Source organism: Nerophis ophidion, linkage group LG11 (genome assembly GCF_033978795.1).
Source record: "Nerophis ophidion isolate RoL-2023_Sa linkage group LG11, RoL_Noph_v1.0, whole genome shotgun sequence".
NCBI classification, from domain to species: domain Eukaryota; kingdom Metazoa; phylum Chordata; class Actinopteri; order Syngnathiformes; family Syngnathidae; genus Nerophis; species Nerophis ophidion.
This window is the reverse complement of record NC_084621.1, coordinates 2,079,714-2,098,411: the sequence shown is the minus strand read 5'-3', so window position 1 is coordinate 2,098,411 and position 18,698 is coordinate 2,079,714. Positions and strand designations below refer to the sequence as shown.

The 18,698-nt window shown below is 39.8% G+C and overlaps 3 protein-coding genes across 4 annotated transcripts in view; 2 read left to right on the top strand and 1 right to left on the bottom strand.

Moving 5' to 3' along the window:
- The window catches only part of cops7a (COP9 constitutive photomorphogenic homolog subunit 7A), a 96,390-nt gene extending 87,584 nt beyond the window's left edge, over nt 1-8,806 (top strand). Inside the window, exon 9 of the mRNA XM_061914841.1 lies at nt 1,055-8,806. Coding sequence (XP_061770825.1) covers nt 1,055-1,133 — 79 coding nt within the window. The 3' untranslated portion in view covers nt 1,134-8,806. The remainder of the gene's footprint in view (nt 1-1,054) is intronic.
- si:ch211-154o6.3 (uncharacterized protein LOC563854 homolog) overlaps nt 1-11,446 on the bottom strand; it is a 30,805-nt gene extending 19,359 nt beyond the window's left edge. The window contains exons 1-2 of the mRNA XM_061914840.1: nt 11,152-11,446; nt 1,392-1,510 (exon numbers count right to left, since the gene is read on the bottom strand). Of these exons, the coding sequence (XP_061770824.1) occupies nt 1,392-1,510; nt 11,152-11,241 (209 nt within the window). The 5' untranslated portion in view covers nt 11,242-11,446. The remainder of the gene's footprint in view (nt 1-1,391; nt 1,511-11,151) is intronic.
- A 4,983-nt stretch (nt 11,447-16,429) lies between these two features.
- The window catches only part of znf384b (zinc finger protein 384 b), a 44,199-nt gene continuing 41,930 nt past the window's right edge, over nt 16,430-18,698 (top strand). Inside the window, exon 1 of one of the 2 annotated variants that reach the window (XM_061914838.1) lies at nt 16,430-16,626. The gene's annotated coding sequence lies outside the window, so the exon portion shown is untranslated. The remainder of the gene's footprint in view (nt 16,627-18,698) is intronic. The other variant, XM_061914839.1, reaches the window with a different exon arrangement.

The following is an 18,698-nucleotide window of genomic DNA, read 5'->3' as shown; positions in this document are numbered from 1 at the left end:
GCAGGACAAGGAATAGCTAAACATGCTTCACTACACACCGTAGCTCACCGGCGTTACAATGTAAACAAACACCATGGGTGGATCTACACCTAACATCCACTGTAATGATACCAAGTACAGGACCATATCTAGTTGATACTACTATGATTACATCGATATTTTTAAGCATCACAAAATCTTTCGTTCTGTTTTTTTTAAATTATATTATGTTTATAAAAGGAAATATGTCACTGGACACATGAGGACTTCGAATATGACCAATGTGTGATCCTGTAACTACTTGGTATCGGATTGATACGTAAATGTGGGGTATCATCCCAAACAAATGTAAAATATCCAAACAAAAGAATAAGTGATTATTACATTTTAACAGAAGTGTAGGTAGAACATGTTAAAAGAGAAAGTAAACTGATATTAACAATAAATGAAGGAGTAGATTAATAATTCATTTTCTACCGCTTGTCCTTAATGATTTTGACAAAATAATAGAATGGAAAATGACACAATATGTTACTGCATACGTCAGTTAGGAGCCTTTGTTTGCTTACTTACTAATAAAAGAGAGGTTGTCTTGTATGTTCACTATTTTATTTAAGGATAAACTTGCAATAACAAACATATATATTTTTTGTTAAAATAAAGCCAATAATGCAATTTTTTGTGGTCCCATTTATTTAGAAAAGTACAGAAAATCACCGAAAAGTATCGAAATACATTTTGGTACCGGTATCGGGACAACACTAGCAGGTTGACAGGTATGTCACGTTTTGTTGAAGAGGTTCATTTAGCCTACTGATGTGTATTTATAACTGCTTGATTTATGTAGGCTAGTAAGGTAAAGTTGTATACCTGACAAGTTTGTCAGGTATACAACTTTACCTTACTAGCCTACATAAATCAACCATTTATAAATTAAAAAAAAAGGTATGTCACAGTCTGTGTAAAAGGTGCACAGGAGAATGAATGGTTCTGAACTAGGGCTGCAATGGTTCCATTATACACTATGTACCTGTGAAGGTTGTTTCTAGTCTCAAATCCTGTGATATCTGACCAGGCCGTGCTCAACCTCTCACTCCAAGTCAGCTGGGATAGACTCCAGGATCTCCGGAAAAAGCAATTTGGATGAAAGGTGAGGCGCACATAACGGACGTACTTGTTGTGTTTTATGTCATTCATTACAATTAAAGCCCTGGAAGGTTTTAATATAGTATTCCCTGAACGGTGATAAACATTATGAGCAGGAGAACTTGCGTTGTTAAAGTCAGCATGTTTGACCTGCAGTGTGTTTTTGGAATGATACGTACACAAAAAGATCAAATGCTTCCCCGCGTCAATATTTTGACTAATTACGCCTCTCTCCATCTGCCGTCAGGGCCCGCTCGCATCCTTACACTTGTCTTTTCATCTCTGCCTCCTCGCCGTCTGCCCGGATCCCCAGAGTTCGCTGTGGGCCACAGAGCTGCAGCTGAAGCTCAGCCAATCTGCGACGCAGCTCCTCCTTCCTGGAGATCTGAGAAGAGGAGGAGGAGGAGGATGAAGCAGAAGCCAAATTGGCTGTAAAAGCAAGCCAGCGCATCCACAAGTGTTTGATACGCACAAGTGATTAACACCCCGCCTGTCTTCATTTCACGTGTCGGCATCAAGCGAGGTGCGTCTCTCACTTATTATTACGTATCAATTAGTCCAGACAACTTTGCATGAAATATTTATTTCCAGAGATACAAGAGCTCTCTGACTATTCATCACATGAAGGTCAGCTGACTGTGGGTTCACATTCGTTCACATTTAATATGCAGTCATATACCGAGGGCTGTTTCCAAGATTTTGCACCTCCCCCGTCAACAAATAAGCCTACTAAAACAATAGCAGCACCTCTTAGTGTATTATTGCACAAAATACAAACCACTGTAATAAACACATCCTTAAAGGCCTACTGAAATGAGATGTTCTTATTTAAAGGGGGATAGCAGCTCCATTCTATGTGTCATACTTCATCATTTCCCCATATTGCCATATTTTTGCTGAAAGGATTTAGTAGAGAACATCGACCATAAAGTTCGCAACTTTTGGTCGCTAATAAAAAAGCCTTGCCTGTACTGGAAGTAGCAGACGATGTGCGCATGACGTCACGGGTTGTGGAGCTCCTCACATCTGAACATCGTTTACAATCATAGCCACCAGCAGCTAGAGCGATTCAAACCGAGAAAGCAACAATTTCCCCATTAATTTGAGCGAGGATGAAAGATTTGTGGATAAGGATAGTGAGAGTAAATGACTAGAAAAAAAAAGTGGGAGCGATTGATATTATTAGACACATTTACTAGGATAATTCTGGAAAATCTCTTATCTGCTTATTGTGTTACTAGTGTTTTAGTGAGATTATATGGTACCTGAAAGTCGGAGGGGTGTGGCCACGGGTGTGGTGAGCGCCAGTGTCTCCGGTGGGAGGAGGTAATAGTCCGCAGCTGCAGGAGGACGCAAGCTCCGCTCATGTCTACGGTAAGAGCCGATTTATTAGCACAATTTTCTGACCGAAACCTGCCGGTTGACATGTGGTCGGGAACCATGTACGCTTGACCGCTCTGTTCCATAGTAAAGCTTCACCTTCGGGAATGTAACCAAGTAAACACCGGCTGTGTTTGTGTTGCTAAAGGCAGCTGCAATACACCACTTCCCACCTACAGCTTTCTTCTTTGACGTCTCCATTATTCATTGAACAAATGGCAAAAGATTCAGCAACACAGATGTCCAGGATACTGTGTAATTATGGGATTAAAGCAGACTACTTAGAGCTTGGATCGGGCTAGAAAAACATGTCCGCTACCACCGGTGACGTCACGCGCACGCGTCATTATTCCGCCATGTTTTCAGCAGGATACTTCGCGGGAAATTTAAAACTGCAATTCAGTAAACTAAACCGGCCATATTGGCATGTGTTGCAATGTTAATATTTCATCATTGATATATAAACTATCAGACTGCGTGGTCGGTAGTAGTGGCTTTCAGTAGGACTTTAAATTAACACCTCTCTAGCAGTGTCGATCAAAAAATTTGCAATTTTTGATCCAAGTCTTGCATGGGGGCTCCATAGATTGTGGAAGTGTGCCTAATGAAATGGCCTATATGACCTCTCATCCTGCATTGGTTTTGACCAGTCAACAGAGGGTATTGATATAGTCCAGGCCAAAAGTTTGAACACACATTCTCATTCAATGTCTTTTCTTTATTTCCATGACTATTTCAGAATCAGAATCAGACATACTTTATTAATCTCCGAGGGGAAATTAAAATTTTCAGCACAATCCCATTCAAGATCAGACAAACATTACAGGGAGACAGAACAGGATGGCTGACGGGTCTGCCAACTTCCGGCGCCCCTTACAAAAAAGGTGAGATACAGGTAAACAAATGGGGGGAATGGGAGAAAAAAATAAAAGATTAAAATACAATTAAATAAAAAAATCGGTCTAAGCCTGGGCCTCTGGAGAGTGGGTCCAGACTGAGGCCAAAAGATAAAAAACACTCATAGCCATAGTACACATCCCTCTCACATGTGTGTAAGAGGGAAACATCAAAGAACACAAAGGACATTAAAGACATTAAAGTAGCGGAGCTGATGCAACCAGACACTTCTACATACAGCTAGGAATAAAAAGTGAAAGAAACATATTTACATTATTTGCATTGTAGATTGTCACTGAAGGCATCAAAACTATGAAGGAACACATGTAGAGTAATGTACTTCTGCTGCTCACTGCTCCCCTCACCTCCCAGGGAGTGATCAAGGGTGATGGGTCAAATGCAGAGAATAATTTCGCAACACCTAGTGTGTGTGTGACAATCATTAGTACTCTAACTTTAACTTTAACAAAAAAAGGTGAAATAACTGAAAACATGTTTTATATTGTAGTTTCTTCAAAATAGCCACCCTTTGCTCTGATTACTGTTTTGCACACTCTTGGCATTCTCTCGATGAGCTTCACAGCTTTTCACTTCACAGGTGTCATAGTTTTGATGCCTCCAGTGACAATCTACAATGTAAATAGTCATGAAAATAAAGAAAACGCATTGAAATGAAAAGGTGTGTCCAAACTTTTGGTCTGTACTGTATTTCATCATTTAAAACATAATACAATGTACATCGTATATAAATGAAGGATTAGTGGTGTAAGAATATGATATGTATTTGGTCTTTAAGTGCACTTTGATTAGTTAACTGCATGTAAATGTGGATACCAAGTTCGAGCAAATAACCCCAGAATTAAAATTAACGTAATCTAAGAAAAAAAAAGTTCAATACTTGGATACCGTGAACATGTTTTAAAAATTTTAGTGACATTGTATGAATTTACACATAGAAAAATACTATAATCACTCATCTGAAAAAATGCATAAAGTTCCACAATTTAAATCAGAATGAGTGCCTTCTATTCGGGTGTTTTGACATATTTGGAACATTGAAATACAATTTAAATGTATGTGATATCAATTTTGGTCATTTTCCATGTATTTACATATTGTAAAATACCAGTGTGAAGTTGGCGCCCCAACTTTGTCTAAATCTCCCCAAACTTAACTCCGTAGTTTGAGCTGCAAACGTTTTGGTGTAACTATTATAGTTTTTAAGTTATTAATGTTTTACGTCGATGGTTGTAAATAATAAAACGTTATTAACTTAAAAACTGTAATACTTGTCCCAATCATGTGTTCGGCAAATTGTTTGATCCAACAATTAGTTTTTAATTTAATAACGTTTTACGGAGATCGCTATGAATCATAAAACGTGAATCATTAAAAAAACTATAATAATTAGACAAAACTTTGTTTGCAGTAGAAAACTAGCACAAATGAATAGGAAAATTATAGGAAGATTTTGACTTAGTTGGGGGTTAGTAACAGGTTTAATTACAAGTAAAAACCATAAAAGGTTAATAACTTAAAAACCGCAATGTTGCAGGATAAACATAGCACAAAAGACTGGGACAAGTTTAAAAAAATGAAAAACTACAGTTAAACAAAATATTTTTGCAGCCCAAACGAATGGCGCAGGTTTGGGGAGAGTTGGACATAGTTGGCTGGTCTAGCTATGATTACTAGAAACATATTAACGAACACATAAATCATGATCACTTAAAAACTATAATAGGCAGACCAAAAAAAATGTGAAGCACAAACCTTTGGCACTGGTTTATCTTGGAGGCTTTGACCAGATGAGGTGGATGGTTATATTGAAATGTTAATAACCTAAGAACTATCCATCCATCCATCCATTTTCTACCGCTTATTCCCTTTTGGGGCCGAGGGGGGTGCTGGAGCCTATCTCAGCTACAATCGGGCGGAAGGCGGGGTACACACAGATATAGAAGAAAAAAACTTTTTCCAGCACAAACGAATGGAACCATGAATTGATTAAAGTTGAAAAATGTATTGGGGTGTTAGCATTTAGTGGTCAATTGTACGGAATATGTACTGTACTGTGCAATCTACTAATAAAAGTATCAATCAATCAACAGGTTTGGGGTGATTTGGACACGGTAGAGGAAGGGGGAGGAGGGCATCACAGGTCAGAAAATGTATTTTAGAATAACTCAAAAACAGAAAAGGCACAAACAACCAATTCTGAAGCACAAATTTAAACATGTTTGGGAAGATTTGTGCAAGGTGGGGGTTGCAACTTCACACAGAAAATACAATTAAGGCCACCGCTGCTGCTCACTGCTCCCCTCACCTCCCAGGGGGTGCAACAAGGGGATGGGTCAAATGCAGAGAGTAATTTCAGCCCACCTAGTGTGTGTGTGTGACTATCTGTGGTACTTTAACTTTAAAGTTTACATTATATGCAAATTATTAATGCGTGGTCATGGAAACTTCGAAAAATCTAACAGTTCCGTTAAAAAGAAATCTAAAAGACTTTTTTATTAGGTTTATTATGTTTTGCAACCGGCAGAACGCTGTACTGGGTTTAATGCTTGTGCCTAACAATATGAGGGTCCTGAGTTCAATCCCTGGCTCGGGATCTTTCTGTGTGGAGTTTGCATGTTCTCCCCGTGACTGCGTGGGTTCCCTCCGGGTACTCCGGCTTCCTCCCACCTCCAAAGACATGCACCTGGGGATAGGTTGATTGGCAACACTAAATTGGCCCTAGTGTGTGAATGTTGTCTGTCTATCTGTGTTGGCCCTGCGATGAGGTGGCGACTTGTCCAGGGTGTACCCCGCCTACCACCCGAATGCATCTGAGATAGGCTCCAGCACCCCCAGCGACCTCGAAAGGGAAAAGCGGTAGTAAAAGGATGAATGTTTTGCAACACAAGGGCATATAGCTTAAAACAAACACAACATCCCCAGTTGATATTCTGCAAATAAACAGCCGCCGAGCATTCAGAGCAGATCAATGAAGCGATGCTGTAGTTTACAAGCGATTCTATTTATTTTCTTACTTTCAGCTACGGGGAAAGTTTAGACAGTTTCAGGGCAACACACACACACACACACACACACACACACACACACACACACACACACACACACACACACACACACAGACACACACACACACACACACACACACACACAGTGTTTATAGTATAGCTTCACTTTGACAGAATAAAGTCCGGGCTAATTACTTTTGTGGGTAGGCTTTCCTCTTGTTGACCTCCTGAGGCAAAAGCTGTCAAGTAGACCAAGTCCACTTCATTATTAATTCAGATTAATCCTAATTTTCTTGAACTTCATGATACCATCAACATTAACCATAAAAACAAACACGCATATTTAGCCAAATACTGGATTGTATCCACACTAAGAGACAATAAATAGCCATTGGGCGCCAATCAAGGCATTGCTATGCTCACACTGAGGCCATTGGAAACTTTGCACAAACAATCGCTCAAAATCCTTGACCGAAAACCACAACATCACCATCACTGTTTAGTTCTCCAAAAATATAGATTGTTAGATTTAGCTAACATTCAAAGATTAGCATCAATACGAATGGCCCATTGAATCCTAAATAACACTGCACCAGCGCCACTTAAGCACTTTGTCCAGTTTACATCTGCTAGAAACACACGAGCCTCCACCAGGGGGCAGTGTAGCGTACCATGACATAAAACATCTTTTTCACAATCAGCCTTTTTATGTAAAGCCAAAAAAGAATGGAACGACCACACAACAAACTTGAAAAGTTTAACAGATTACTCTTAATTTACAATTGAAGTTAAAAAGTGGCTTTGGAGCTAGGGCTGGGCGATATATCGATATACGCGATATTGCTTGTCTCTGGGCGATATTGAAAATGATTATATTGTGATATTCGAGTATACGTTCTCACGCAGTTGCTTTTAGCTGCGGGCATTACACTACAGGCTCTTCCCATTTCTTGGTGTGTCTCCTTCTCAGAGACAGCAAGCACACAAACTTACACACGTCACATACCGTCACACGTCACACGTCACATACGTATACGCCCTCGCGGAGCAGAGAGGTAGCAGCACGGGTAACTTTAGCTGTGATGCTAGCGAAGTCGTGCGAGTGGTAATACGAGAGAAAGAAGGTGCGAATGAAGGAAAAATTAATTCCCAAGAAAAACAGCAGGGGGTCCATCCTCTGGCGGTGGTTCGGCTTCAAGCGGGAAGATGTCGAATAGAGGACTTTAATTTGTCAGGTGTGGGGCACAAGCGTTGCTACCAAAAGTAGCATTACTGCTAATATGTAGCAGTGATAGCAGAATGTTTGAATGTAGACACATAGAATCATCATACTGCTGTGATTATATGTATTAAGTGTTCATTCAAGGCTAAGGCAAAATATCGAGATATATATCGTGTATCGCGATATGGCCTAAAAATATTGAGATATTAAAAAAAGGCCATATCGCCCAGACCTATTTGGAGCAATCAAAGCTGCTCACGCGGTCACTAAGGTGGGCACCGTGTTTGACACATCAACTTAATGTGTTAGATTTATCCATGAGGGCATTTACCTACTCAGTGGTTAGAGGGTCAAAATAAATTGCATGATTCATCTCAGTGCGTTGATGAGTAATGCAATCATATTTTGATGAGTCACTTGAGTTAACTTGTAGATTTTGACAGTCCTGGTAAATGTTTAGCTCACTTTTAGCATGTTTTTGGAGTACCTTCGCAAGTGCACTTGTCAGTTCTTCCTGTTCTTTACGATGTTTTGCCTCCACTGTGGGATCTGAGCCGAGGATGTTGTGGCTTGGACAGCCCTTTGAGACACTTGTGATTAAGGGCTCTATAAATAAACCTTAAGTGATTGATACTCTACAATATGTATGTGTACAGTACATTGTTTTAATTAGGTTCATCTACTCACTGGCTTAGTGGTTGGAGCAGGGGTCGGGAACCTTTTTGACTGAAAGAGCCAAGAAGCCAAATATTTTAGAATGTATTTACTTAAGAACAATATAATATTTTTAACACTGAACACAACTGCATTTTTTAAGTAAGACCAACATTTTTAGAGTATAATAGGTATCTTATTCTTTGTAATAACATTGTTATTCTGAAGCTAAATGAGTAAATGTGGAGGGGGCGTGGCCTGCGGGCCTGCAGCGAAGTTGGGTGTTGCCAGGATCGGCCTTGAAATCAGCGACAGGTGTGTAGATGGCCCACCTGGGCCTTGTTATCTAATCATCTGTCGCTCTGTTATAAGCAGCAACCAGGAGGAGAGACGGGGTTGGGGCTGGAGCCAGAGCGCGAGCGAGAACGAAAGAGAAAAAGACAATTGCTGGAAAGCAACTGAGAGACTTATTGAAAAATAAAACAATATTGTAACCCTGAAACAGGCTCTCATGTCGGTGCTTGGTGGTCTGAAGAACCCCCAGGAGGGCAAGCCCCACACTAACCAATAATAAATAACTTCTTACCTTTAACGCAACTTCTTGAACAGGTGCGGTAGGAAACGGATGGATGGATTAAACATGCATGAGAATGTTTTATATTTTGAACGTTATTTTTAACACTGTGATTACAAGTGGAATTATTCATTACTTTTCGTGTTAAGCAATGTCAGATCAGATTTATCCGAGAGCCAGATCGGCTCTAGAGCCATAGGTTCCCTACCCCTGGGTTAGAGTGTCCGCCCTGAGATCGGTAGGTTGTGAGTTCAAATTCCGGCCGAGTCATACCAAAGACTATAAAAAAATGGAACTCATTACCTCCCTGCTTGGCACTCAGCATCAAGGGTCGGAATTGGAGGTTAAATCACCATAAATGATTCCTGGGCGCGGCACCGCTGCTGCCCACTGCTCCCCTCACTTCCCAGGGGGTGATCAAGGGTGATGGGTCCAATGCAGAGGACACATTTCTCCACACCCAGCGTGTGTGTGACACTTATTGGTACTTTAATTTGAACTTTTCTTGTAAATTGTGAGGTGTCTGTTAAAATCCTGGTTGTTTTTACGCGTGATGACAGATGTGAACAAGAGCATGTATTGTCTTTGTGTGATGATGTAAATGAGGTGTGGTTGTATTCTATATTAAGTATGTGTCCATGAAAGGGTATTTTATGACTTTTCTAAATTTGATTACATGCTATGATATGATTTTATTGTCATAGTTTTATTGCATGATTGTTGTCTCCCTTTAATGTAGGGAGCCAGGGACTGCAGATGGAACATCATACGCAAATACGGTGTTAGCTTTCACTGTTATGCTGATGACACCCAACTCTACATGCCCCTAAAGCTGACCAACATGCCGGATTGTAGCCAGCTGGAGGCGTGTCTTAATGAAATTAAACAATGGATGTCCGCTAACTTTTTGCAACTCAACGCCAAAAAAACGGAAATGCTGATTATCGGTCCTGCTAGACACCGAACTCTATTTAATAATACAACTCTAACATTTGACAACCAAATAATTAAACAAGGCGACACGGTAAAGAATCTGGGTATTATCTTCGACCCAACTCTCTCCTTTGAGGCACACATTAAAAGCGTTACTAAAACGGCCTTCTTTCATCTCCGTAATATCGCTAAAATTCGCTCCATTCTGTCCACTAAAGACGCTGAGATCATTATCCATGCGTTTGTTACGTCTCGCCTCGATTACTGTAACGTATTATTTTCGGGTCTCCCCATGTCTAGCATTAAAAGATTACAGTTGGTACAAAATGCGGCTGCTAGACTTTTGACAAGAACAAGAAAGTTTGATCACATTACGCCTGTACTGGCTCACCTGCACTGGCTTCCTGTACACTTAAGATGTGACTTTAAGGTTTTACTACTTACGTATAAAATACTACACGGTCTAGCTCCATCCTATCTTGCCGATTGTATTGTACCATATGTCCCGGCAAGAAATCTGCGTTCAAAGGACTCCGGCTTATTAGTGATCCCCAAAGCCCAAAAAAAGTCTGCGGGCTGTAGAGCTTTTTCATTTCGGGCTCCAGTACTCTGGAATGCCCTCCCGGTAACAGTTCGCGATGCCACCTCAGTAGAAGCATTTAAGTCTCACCTTAAAACTCATTTGTATACTCTAGCCTTTAAATAGACTCCCTTTTTAGACCAGTTGATCTGCCGTTTCTTTTCTTTTTCTTCTATGTCCCACTCTCCTTTGTGGAGGGGGTCCGGTCCGATCCCGTGGCCATGTACTGCTCGCCTGTGTATCGGCTGGGGACATCTCTGCGCTGCTGATCCGCCTCCGCTTGGGATGGTTTCCTGCTGGCTCCGCTGTGAACGGGACTCTCGCTGCTGTGTTGGATCCGCTTTGGACTGGACTCTCGCGACTGTGTTGGATCCATTATGGATTGATCTTTCACAGTGGCATGTTCTCATAGTCATCATTGTCACCGATGTCCCACTGGGTGTGAGTTTTCCTTGCCCTTATGTGGGCCTACCGAGGATGTCGTAGTGGTTTGTGCAGCCCTTTGAGACACTAGTGATTTAGGGCTATATAAGTAAACATTGATTGATTGATTGAAATGAGCTATTTAGCTTTAATTTACTACAGAACATATCTGTCTTTGATCTTAATGTTTCTGTGCCTTGTCCCTTCAAATAAAGACTAAACAAATGTAGTCATCAGCTATTTAGCCTGTTTATAGTGGATGTAGATGTGTGTGTGTGTACAGCAGTGTTTGGAAATAGGCATTAAACAAACTTACAAGATATGAGAGTTATTGTACCTTAAATTCCTCCTCTGGGGTGAGACTGATTTTTATTTCCAGGTTCTCAATCTGTCTTAACTTCTTCTGCAGCTTCCTCACCTCCCCCATTTGGGCTTAATACTCCTCCGCGTGTATGACTAACTAACTCTGCAGTTGGAATATCATTTGAAAGAAACAACAATACGAGAAAAAAGACGTAGGCTGGCGATTAAATTGGAAAAAAGAAGCATTAAGCGGATTTGAACAGAAAGAGGATCTTGTGGGAATCGAGACGTGTCGCCGGATGTTGACGAGCAACTGTGGAGGTGTCATGCTGTGCCTGCAGCGACGCCGTGAGGACATTTGGTGAACTGCAAGTCTGCCTATTGTGCCTGTCGACAATATAAAGAAAACTAATTACTAATAGTTTATTATTACAGTGGTTCTCAACCTTTTTTCAGTGATGTACCCCCTGTGAACATGTTTTTAATTCAAGTACCCCCTAATCACAGCAAAGCATTTTTGGTTGAAAAAAAGAGATAAAGAAGTAAAATACAGCACTATGTCATCAGTTTCTGATTTATTAAATTGTATAACAGTGCAAAAATATTGCTCATTTGTAGTGGTCTTTCTTGAACTATTTGGAAAAAAAGATATCAAAATAACTAAAGACTTGTTGAAAAATAAACAAGTGATTCAATTATAATAAACAATAGGGACATTACGGTCCCTAATAAAGATTACTACACATAGAAGTAATCATCAACTTAAAGTGCCCTCTTTGGGGATTGTAATAGAGATCCATCTGGATTCATCAACTTAATTATAAACATTTCCCCACAAAAAATACATCTTTAACATCAATATTTATGGAACATGTCCACAAAAAATCTAGCTGTCAACACTGAATATTGCATTGTTGCATTTCTTTTCACACTTTATGAACTTACATTCATATTTTGTTACATTCATATTATTCCATCCATCCGTTTTCTACCGCTTATTCCCTTTGGAGTTGCGGGGGGCGCTGGTGCCTATCTCAGCTACAACCGGGCGGAAGGCGGTGTACACCCTGGACAAGTCTCCACCTCAATGCAGGGCCAACACAGATAGACAAAATTCACACTCACATTCACACACTAGGGCCCATTTAGTGTTGCCAATCAACCTATCCCCAGGTGCATGTCTTTGGAGGTGGGAAGAAACCGGAGTACCCGGAGGGAACCCACGCAGTCGCTGGGAGAACATGCAAACTCCACACAGAAAGATCAAGAGCCTGGATTGAACCCCGGACTACTCAGGACCTTCGTATTGTGAGGCAGGTGCACTAACCCCTCTTCCACCATGCTGCCCGTGATGACAATATCTATAAAGAAAAATAATTACTAATAGTCTATCACAGTGGTTCTCAACCTTTTTTCAGTGATGTACCCCCTGTGAACATTTTTTAAGTCAAGTACCCCTTAATCAGAGCAAAAGCATTTTTGGTTGAAAAAAAGAGATAAAGAAGTAAAATACAGCACTATGTCATCAGTTTCTGATTTATTAAATTGTATAACAGTGCAAACTATTGCTCATTTGTAGTGGTCTTTCTTGAACTGTTTGGAAAAAAGATATACAAATAACTAAAAACTTGTTGAAAAATAAACAAGTGATCCAATTATAAATAAAGATTTCAACACATAGAAGTAATCATCAACTTAAAGTTCCCTCTTTTGGGGATTGTAATAGAGATCCATCTGGATTCCTATTTGTCGTAAGTACTACAAGATGTTTTGGGTGGATCAAATCAAATCAAACTTTATTTGTATGGCACTTTTCATACATATACAATGTAGCACAATGTGCTTTAAATTTAAAAACATGTTTAAAACAGTGCCTCTCACCTTTATTACACAACCCCTCAGATACACACACACACACACACTCAAAAGTCCATCGCCTGACCACAGGGCACCATGTTACGTACCAGTTTGAAGCCACAGCTAAGCGACACTGCACTTCCTCATTATACATTTCTTTGAATTGAAGAGTGTAAACATGGCCTGTTGAGCGGCATGGGGATGTGCCACTTGCGAAAAATGTGGGAAGCCATTGCATACTGTACATTTCACCCAAAGCAGAAAAAATAAAAATATGCTAGTGACGGTTCTCCGGGAAGGCTGGAGAGCCAGTAACAACAGTTTATAATATGAGGATAACGTGGTATATCACACTTTGCCTGACAGAAAGTCTGCTTCTAAATTGCACCTTCTCTGCATGGGTCACCAATAATCCAAACTAAACTAATAAATATTGCAGTAAAAAGCAGCATTCGTTCAGTATTCAAGTTAATATGGTGATGATGAACTCAGGAAGTGACTCGCCACGGTAAAACCTATGAAAAATATTTTTAAAACGCAGAGGTAAAATCACAGACATACAGTACAGGCCAAAAGTTTGGACACATCTTCACATTCAATGTGTTTTCTTTATTTTCATGATTATTTACTGTCACGTCTATGGTTCATGTTTTGTTTTGGTCATGCTATGTTTAGTTTTTTGGACATTTAGTTCTGTTTTGCATTTCCTTGTTTGTCTTGTTACCATGCCAACTGATTTAGTTTTCATCTGTCATGTCTGATCATAAGTTTTGTATGGTCGTACTACCCTGAGCATCCCCAATCTCATCTGTTCTCAAAGCTCCGCAGTGTCTGGCCTGGTTAGTACTTGGATGGGAGACTGCCTAGGAATACCTGGTGCTTTTGACCTTTGGACTCTTAAGTTCCTTCTTTTTCGCTCCCTGTTTTGTTACCATGACGACCAATCAGTTCACCTGTCTTGTCTCACACCTGTTTTCACTTATCATGTTCATTATTTAAGCCACAGTTACCAGGTAGTCAGTCTGGCAACATCACCCCTTTCACGACCTCGATTATCTGCTTCATGCCTTGCTATGCTGTTCATTTTGTCCACGTAAGTTTTTGTCATTCATGCCATAGCACAAGTGTTTTGTTTCATGTTTATAGTTTATAGCCTTTGTGCTAGTCTTTTGTTTCATAGCCCAAGTTTTGTACCTCCATTGTGAGCGCTTTTTGTTTGTTCCTGTTTTTTAGTTTTTGAGTGAATAAATTAAATATGTACCTACGTTCACATCATTTCCACTCCATTCGTTTCGCACCTCAAGAAAACAACCTAAGGCCAAGTCCAAGCCTGACATTTACATTGTAGATTGTCACTGAAGGCATCAAAACTATGACACATGTGGAGTTATGTACTTAACAAAAAATGTGAAATAACGGAAAACATGTTTTAAATTCTAGTTTCTTCAAAATAGCCACCCTTTGCTGTGATTACTGCTTTGCACACTCTTGGCATTCTCTCAATGAGCTTCAAGAGGTAGTCACCTGGTGTCATGGTTTTGATGCCTTCAGTGACAATCTACAATGTAAATAGTCATGAAAATAAAGAAAACACATTGGAATGAGATGGTGTGTCCAAACTGTACTGTGTTCAGCAATGAATACAAACAATACATTGGAGGCAGACACTCCCACATACTTTACTCAAAAGCCATAATTTCTCAGGAATTGTTGGTCCAAAGCTAATGAGGAGTTTGGCAAATGAGGATAATGCATTTATTTTTGGTCGCAGTGTATTTTGTGACATACATTTCGCTGGCGGGAGCATGTTCGAGAGCCGCTGCTCACTTAACTATGCATGAATATAGCGGTGAGTGCATCAAAAAAGGCCCCAAAATGATTACTAAATACACTACTTTGACAAAATAAAAGCATCTTTTATTGTCAGTATTTAGAATTATATTTGGGCTTATTATTTATATTTATTATGTCAGGAAAACCAACATCAGAACACAGTTTGAGAATCACTGCTGTGGAGGTGGTAGTATTTAGTGTAAACCCATAAGTGGACAGGTAAGAATGTTATATATTACAGCAAATCCTAGCAATGCCTGCAATCGTACAAACAGAATTTGGAGTTAAAGTGAAAAACATAAAAAAGCACAATAAGCATGAGAAGACTAATATGTTTGTTGTAATGACATCATTCTCAGTCTTTTTTTCATTGAGTGTTTCAACATAGAAACTCTTGGTAATTTCTTGACCACTTTTTACTATTAAGGCTACATCAAATGTGTCAGATTGTAAAATATTTTCAACAGAGTTTTTAAAGCGTATATTTAAACTATGATAAATTAATTAAATGCATAATGTATTCATCCATCCATTTTTCCTACCGCTTGTCCCTCTTGGGTCGCAACGGAGCTGGAGCCATACATCCATTTATCCATTTTAAAGGATAAATATATAAATGGGTTGTACTTGTATAGCGCTTTTCCACCTTCAGGATACTCAAAGCGCTTTGACACTACTTCCACATTCACACACTGATGGAGGGAGCTGCCATGCACCTATCAGGAACAAAGTGTCTTGCTCAAGGACACAAGGCAGTTGGTACTAGGTGGGGATTGAACCAGGCACCCTCGGGTTGCGCACGGCCACTCTTCCACTGCGCCCCGCCATCCCTTTTTTTGGGATTGCGGGGGGTGCTGGAGCCTATCTCAACTGCAGTTGGGCGGAAAGCGGGCTACATCCTGGACAAGTCGCCCCCTCATCGCAGACAGACAGACAACATTCACACTCACATTCACACACTCGGGACCATTTCACATTCACGCATTCACGGGGAGAACATGCAAACTCCACACAGAAAGATCCCGAGCCCGGGATTGAACCCTAGACTACTCAGGACCTTCGTATTGTGAGGCAGACGCACTAACCCCTCTCCCATCGTGAAGCCCTGAATTGATGCAGTAAAACAGAAATACAGTTTTAAATACTTATTGTAATCTGTGTCACATCAAAAGAGCTGGTTTGAATCTACATGTACATATTGATATAATCAATAAAAAGCAGATGGAAAGTCACAGTTTTAAATACTTATTGTAATCTGTGTCACATCAAAAGAGCTGGTTTGAATCTACATGTACATATTGATATAATCACTAAAAGGCAGATGGAAAGTCATCTTATTAACAGAATGTAGTTTTCGGTTGCAGTGTCAGTGTTCGTATGACAATTTATTATTTTTACTATAGTACGTGAACGCAGCACTCCCGGATTTGAGGTCAGCATAACGACATACATTGTAATGATAAAGAAATTATATAAGATGTTAATAATGATTAAGGGTCACAACAATGCAGGACAACCGAGTAAAAAGCCGAAACCACGAGATTTAAACATTTATTTTATTTAAAAGAGGTGCCATTTTGTTGCCGGAAATGACGTCATGACACCGAGTTCCTTTTGTCTGACGACCTCATCCGGAGGAAGTGAAGCCCAGACGAGGCAGCGACTTCATCGGAGGGGAAAAAAAAAAAAAAAAAAGGAAAAAAAAAAAAGAGGCAGACCAAGTTCCTTCGGTTTTGTGGGAATTATCGACACATTTGATCGGTTGTATCCCAGCGGCGGGCAACAATCGGGAGGGAGGCCGAGGAGTGGACGGTAACCGGTAAGCTTTTCTCCCCGCAAGTGTGTGCTATTTGTTGCTACATTTGCATGACTCTGCAGCCGCCTCACTCTCTCCGCAGCCGGAAGTCTGTGTGTGGACCTTCTCTTCTTTTCTTTTTTTCACCCCCTTCTTAGTTTTTTTTTCTTTTTTTTCTTTTTATTTATGGCTCGCACCAGGACACCGTCGTGCACACACACACACACACACACGCACTTACACACACACACACACACACACACACAGTCCGTGCTGATTGCTAACTGTGTGCTAATCAGCACATCGGGCCTGATTAGCTAACCTTACAAAACAAATGGCTTTTGGACTTTCATATTTATAATCGCTGCTCGAGCCTATGTTGACATTGTTCATCATTTCGCACACAGGTTTCTCACATAGCGAGCACTTTGGACAATGTTAATTGTAAAAGACTATAATAGTAGATAGCGGTGTGGGGAAAAATCGATTCGAATACGAATCGCGATTCTCACGTTGTGCGATTCAGAATCAAATGTCATTTAAAAAAACAAAATGATTTTTTCTAATTATTTTTTTATTATTATTATTTTTTTTATCAATCCAACAAAACAATACACAGCAATACCATAACAATTAGGACTGCGAATCTCTGGGTGTCCCACGATTCGATTCAATATCGATTCTTGGGGTCACGATTTGATAATATATAAAAAAAATTTCGATTCGATTCAAAAACGATATTTTTCCGATTCAAAACGATTCTGTATTCATTCAATACATAGATTTCAGCAGGATCTACCCCAGTCTGCTGACATGCTAGCAGAGTAGTAGATTAAAAAAAACAAATAACTTTTAAAGTTAAAAAGTCAAAGTACCAATGATTGTCACACACATACTAGATGTGGCAAAATTATTCTCAGCATTTGACCCATCACCCTTGATCACCCTCTGGGAGGTGAGGGGAGCAGTGGGCAGCAGCGGTGCCGCGCCCGGGGATCATTTATGGTGATTTAAGCTCCAATTCTTATCTCAAAACATCCTATCATGCAAAACAGTTTCTTACTTGTTGGCAGAGGTGGGTAGAGTAGCCAGAAATTCATTTATTCGTTCATTTTCTACCGCTTATTCCCTTTTGGGGTCGCGGGGGGCGCTGGTGCCTATCTCAGCTACAATTGGGCGGAAGGCGGTGCACACCCTGGACAAGTCGCGAACTCATCGCAGTAACCAGAAATTGTACTCAAGTAAGAGTGCTGTTACTTTAGAGATTTATTACTGAAGTAAAAGTAAAATATTTACTTGAGTAAAAGTAAAAAGTATGTTGTGAAAAAACTACTCAAGTACTGAGTAACTGATGAGCAACCTGTTTAATGATGACGGCAACAAGTAATACACAAAAACATAAAAATAGCAATAAACATATTCAGAGCCAGGAATATCTTTTTAAGCTACTAAAACAATAATATATATTAAACAATATATACTTGGTTTTACACTGTATTGAAAAAAAAATTGAAAATGAATCTTACCTTTGCAACCTCATTATACTATTGGCTAAGTTTTATCACCAGGGATCATTTATGGTGATTTAAGCTCCAACCCTTAATGCTGAGTGACGGATTTGAACTCACTAACAACCGATCTCAGGGCGGACACTCTAATCACTTGGCCAATGAGCAGGTCATAATTGTAAAGGACAACGTTTTATCAAGTGATTGCAATAATATAAATTTGTTTTGACTATTTAACGAACCAAAAATATGACTTATTTTATCTTTGTGAAAACATTGGACACAGTGTGTTGTCCAGCTTATGAGATGCCATCCAAGTGTAAGCCACTGTGACACTATTGTTCTTTTTTTTTATTTTTATGAATGTCTAATGATAATGTCAATGAGGGATTGTTTTTATCACTGCTATGCTGAAATTATAACTAATATTGATACTGTTGTTGATAATATTCATTTTTGTTTCACTACTTTTGTTTTGTTCTGTGTGGTGTTTGTGTCTCCTCTCAATTGCTCTGTTTATTGCAGTTCTGAGTGTTGCTGGGTCAGGTTTGGTTTTGGAATTGGATTGCATTGTTATGGTATTGCTGT